We start from the raw sequence: 4,744 nt of genomic DNA on the forward strand, positions 1-4,744 counted from the left end.
GGGTGGGATGGCTGGATGGGGTGGCCCAGAAAGTTGCTTTACATGGTTTTTGCCCTCCTCATGTTTACCAGCTCCCCCCAACCCAGCCGCCCCTTCACTTTTTTCAGATTCAAAAGAATTGTATCAGCAAACTTACACTCAGATAAAAAGAGCAGTGGCATGTAAATCTTGTCCTCAGGTAGCTTGTGGCTTAATAGGGAAATTAAGGTATATGTTGCTATTTCTACATGACAGGTGTTTGGGGTTTTAATTACTTCCTGAGACCAGAGCATTGCGCCAGGAGCGGGTGTGGAGTTGGGCGACACAAGGATATACGGGCTGTCTCTGGTCCCTGTCCCCACAGAAGCTTAAAAATACAAAGGGATGTGGATGAAGAGAAACATAACTTGAAACTAGCCTGGCTCACTGTGCCCAATAGGAACTCAGGGTGAAGATGTGGCTTCCACATCCTGTTTTAAGATTCCAGATTGATGGATGACCCCCCCCCCCCATCCTGGCAGAAGCTGGGTCTCGGAAGTAGGGACCGCTTTAATGTCTAGTTCCACCTGGTCTAAGACCAGAGTGAGCTGCACACAGCAATGGTCAAAAATAGCTGAAGTTCAAAGCCTCAAGCCCCAAGGGAGAGCCCAGAAAACCTTGGCTTCTGTTACCTGGCCACCATCCCCAAATTCTTCTGCAAACCTGCATTAGAAAGATAAATGAATGGAAAAAGAAAAGGAAAAGAAAGAAATTCAGAGGCTAGAGTATGCTCAGAGCTTTGGAATTTCTGTCCTGGCACCCAGTTTTTTAGTGGTCTCGGGGGTGGAACAAATGCCGAGGCTACCTGAGGGAGAAGCAGAGGGGTGTGCCTTCAGCGGGGTGAGCGGGGTGAGCGGCCGGGAGGTGGAGGAGGAGGGAGCCGCGCTGGCCGCTGACCTTCAAAGGAAGTAGACCGGAGGGGATCGAGTTTCATGCCCTTGAACTCCTGCCCCTCCCCCTTCGGCTTCCTCTGAATGGAGTCAGGAATTCCATTCACAAAATGGAGGCCTGAATGAGCCCACCTCCCGCCTCCTCCCGGAGGTGTCGGGTTTCACCGTCTCTTCAAAGGTGGGCGTGGAGGGGGTAGGGCGGGAAAGGCTTGAAAGGGTGGCTCCCCGGCCGCCGCCTCCAGGCGGAGTGGGGCGGTTTCAGTCCTTTGGAACCGAGGGAAACTGGGTAGAATGCGTTGTGCTGTCAGACGCGGAAAGACAGCCCAGAGCCCACTGCCCACTGCCCACTGCCCACTGCCCCTGCCTCTGCCTTCTGTGTGGATGCCGCAGCCCTCCCTCCCGCCCTCTATCCGAGGCACCCTGACTCACTCTCTCAAACACACACACACACACAGACACACACGCACGCACAACTGGGAACCTGACCTGCTGACCGGACCTTAGCCCATTCCAAGGGCGTCTTAGGCATGTACACTGAACCCTTTCCCCCGGAGGTTCACCCCTACCCCCCTGCTCCCCCTGCACTCACAGGAAACAGCTGCTCCCTGGAATCTCGGGCCTGTGGAGCAGCTTTGCCCAGCCCCAGCTGCTCCTGTCCATGTCCACGTCCATGCCCATGCTCATGCCCCCTCTCGGCCCTCGAGCTGAGGGTTCATGCCACTGGCGCACTTCCCCTGGGTCTTGGTGGTAGGCAGGCGCTGAGGAAGGAACCAGCCTGGCAGGAAGGAGTTCGTGAGTGTGGGCAGAGGCCCACCCTCAGCCCCACCAGGTGCTGCCCGTACAGTGCCTCGTTCTTCCCTCAGATGTCCCCGGGTGCGCGTCCATGTACCTCCACACGGAGGGCTTCTCCGGGCCCTCTCCAGGCGATGGGACCATGGGTAAGGCAGCGCCCTCCTCCCTGGCATCGGGAGGGTCTCCTTGCCCCGGGGTCCCTCTGGACTCTCCCGGGTCTCCGCTCAGTGAATCCCCAGGTCGGAGTGACTCCCACCTTCTCCCTCAAGGCTACGGCTATGAGAAACCTCTGCGGCCGTTCCCAGATGATGTCTGTGTCGTCCCTGAGAAGTTTGAAGGTCTGAGAAGCGCCTGTTTCGTGAGGGGACCAGGGTCTTTAGCTATGTCTCACCCACTTCGTGGGGAAGGGTCTTGAGCATGCCGTGGGGAGGGCAGGGTTTGCTGGGGAACCAGAAGGCACACATCCCACACCACCAGCTTCCTGTGTTCCCCAGGAGACATCAAGCAGGAAGGGGTTGGAGCCTTTCGAGAGGGGCCCCCCTACCAGCGCCGGGGTGCCTTGCAGCTGTGGCAGTTTCTGGTGGCCCTGCTGGATGACCCGACGAACGCCCACTTCATTGCCTGGACGGGCCGGGGGATGGAGTTCAAACTAATTGAGCCTGAGGAGGTGGGCCTCTCTGATGCCCCCACTGCTGCTGCGGACAGCTTTGGGGCCTGGAGGACTGAGAAAGGTGGCATGTGCCTTCACTGTCATCGCTGCTTCCTCTAGCCTGAATTCTTGCCAAGCCTAGCTCTGTGGGTCGGTGCTTAGTTGCAAGCTCATTAGCATTTTGCCCCAAGAATCTACGTGCTCTTTCTAATCTGCCCCCATGTTTCTGCTGCTGCGTTAGTATCTACATCCTAACACTGTCTCCTGTCCCCAGGTTGCCAGGCTCTGGGGCATCCAGAAGAACCGGCCAGCCATGAATTATGACAAGCTGAGTCGCTCACTCCGCTACTATTATGAGAAAGGCATCATGCAGAAGGTCAGGGCCTGGGGACAGCAGGGAGGGGCAGTAGCAGTCGTTGCTCATGGAATAGGGGGAGCTGGGGCGCCCTCAAAGAGCTGCAAGTTTATAGGAGCTGACAGTGAACGGGCAGGATGAGAAACTACAGTTTTGAGCTGTCTCTCTCCCCCCAAATTGCCAAACAGTAACTGAAAAGCCCAGTGCGTGGAGAGATTGAGATTAAAGGTGAACGAGAACCGGGAGGGGGTTGGCTCCTTGGCGGCACCAGCACCTGCAGAGAAATGTGCCTGCACACCTGGCCGGACCTGGAGAAGGGCTGCATCCCCCTGCCCTCCCCTGAGCTGGAGGGACCCCAGCTGACCTGGCCCCCGTCCCCACAGGTGGCTGGCGAGCGCTACGTGTACAAGTTCGTGTGCGAGCCCGAGGCCCTCTTCTCCCTGGCCTTCCCGGACAATCAGCGCCCGGCTCTCAAGGCCGAGTTTGAACGGCCGGTCAGTGAGGAGGACACAGTTCCTTTGTCCCACTTGGACGAGAGTCCCGCCTACCTCCCAGAGCTGGCTGGCCCTGCCCAGCCCTTTGGTCCCAAGGGTGGCTACTCCTTCTAGCCCCCAGCAGTGCCCACTGCCGCCCGTGGGAGCTGCCCTGTGTACATACAGACGAGTTCAGTGTTGAGGAAACCCTCACTCTGAAACCCACAGATGTCTTTGGGGCAGACCCTACTGTTCTGTCAGCTGCCCCAACCCAGACTCTGATCACCAGAGTGGATGGCAAAGTGGAGACACTGTAAGTGCAGACGTGGAGTCTCAGGCAACTTTGGGAGTCACCTTGGGACCTTCCTAGGTCTCACTCAGGCCCAGGCCACACACCCTCTCCCCCACCACAGAGAGGTGTTCTAGGGGAGTAAGGGGCTTCCCCACTTTATCCTGGTGGACAGGGGTACTTTGACTTCCCCTGGCTACCACTGTGGGGAGAGAAGAGCCTGGACCCTGCACTCTGCTCCAAGCTGTGGCCTTGGAGGGTCCTGCTGGTTGTTTTTTTTTTTGTTTGTTTGTTTGTTTTGGTGCTTTGTGTTCCCAGAGGTAGGGGAGGCTGGAGTGAGGAAACTGATCGGGAGGGGCTGTGGGTGGAGGCAGAGGGGCCTGGGCTCCTGCTCCAAGGCCCTTGCCTGGATTCGCTTCCCCTCCACGTCTGCCAGATCCTAATAAAGGCCCCTGCTTCTCCTGTTACTTCTGTGTCCTCTTTACTGCTGTGGAAGGGAAAGTGCCGGCCTTGGGATAGATGACTCATTTGGGATCAAGCCCTGACACCAACTTCTTGTCTGGGTCTGAGAAAAGACACTTCTGAAAAACGGGCTCAGGGGTACCTGTTCTTCCCTCTCCCGGGAGTCCTGAGTGAGCATCCAGGGACGATGGGTGAAGGGTGTGCTGTCTTCAGGCCCTGCAGCCTGGTTCCTTCAGGGACGACAGGAGGCAGGGCTGCTGAGCCTGGCGGCCCTGCCGAGCTTCCTCAGGCAGCATGGGTCCCGTGGTCAGTTAGGCCTATGCTACATGTAACCCCAACTGCCTTGGCTCCAGGATGCTAGTTTTGCTGAAGCTGAGGACAAGTTTGTAAGAAGATCTGGAGAATGGCAGGCGTGGGGAAGAGGGTGCAGGGAAAGGCCAGAGCAGACCCAGGGATCTGGTCATGCAGGGAAAGGACACTCCTGGGGAGAGTGGAACTGAGTAGGATGGAAGAGGGGCGGGGAGGTGGGGACAGGACAGCACAGGGCCTCTATACTTGTCCCTGGGCCCCCAGGAGTGAGGCTCAGACACAGACTCCAGGGCTGCAGCCACGCTTTGCGCCGGCGTTGGGATCAGCAACCCTCAATGCCAGCAGCCTCTGCCCTACGCATGCTGAGGACACGGCAACCCTTGCAGGAAGGGATGCTTCTCACCTACAAGCCACAAATAAACAGCATTTTTTGCCCTAGAAACACAAACTTTCAATGTATGTTTACAGTTTACCACAAGAAGCAAAAATCCAAAATCCAAGGTTTTG

The 4,744-nt window shown here is 57.3% G+C and overlaps 1 protein-coding gene across 8 annotated transcripts in view; it reads left to right on the forward strand.

Moving 5' to 3' along the window:
- ETV4 (ets variant 4) overlaps positions 1-3,924 on the forward strand; it is a 14,037-nt gene extending 10,113 nt beyond the window's left edge. For all 8 annotated transcript variants that reach the window (XM_004684116.2, XM_004684118.2, XM_012726590.1 and 5 more), the window contains 5 exons: positions 1,772-1,846; positions 1,970-2,038; positions 2,195-2,367; positions 2,624-2,725; positions 3,088-3,924. In XM_004684116.2, coding sequence (XP_004684173.1) covers positions 1,772-1,846; positions 1,970-2,038; positions 2,195-2,367; positions 2,624-2,725; positions 3,088-3,312 — 644 coding nt within the window. In that variant the 3' untranslated portion in view covers positions 3,313-3,924. The remainder of the gene's footprint in view (positions 1-1,771; positions 1,847-1,969; positions 2,039-2,194; positions 2,368-2,623; positions 2,726-3,087) is intronic.
- Positions 3,925-4,744: the final 820 nt, after the last annotated feature.

This window comes from Condylura cristata, unplaced genomic scaffold (genome assembly GCF_000260355.1).
Source record: "Condylura cristata isolate star-nosed mole 26May11 unplaced genomic scaffold, ConCri1.0 scaffold00017, whole genome shotgun sequence".
Lineage (NCBI taxonomy): Eukaryota > Metazoa > Chordata > Mammalia > Eulipotyphla > Talpidae > Condylura > Condylura cristata.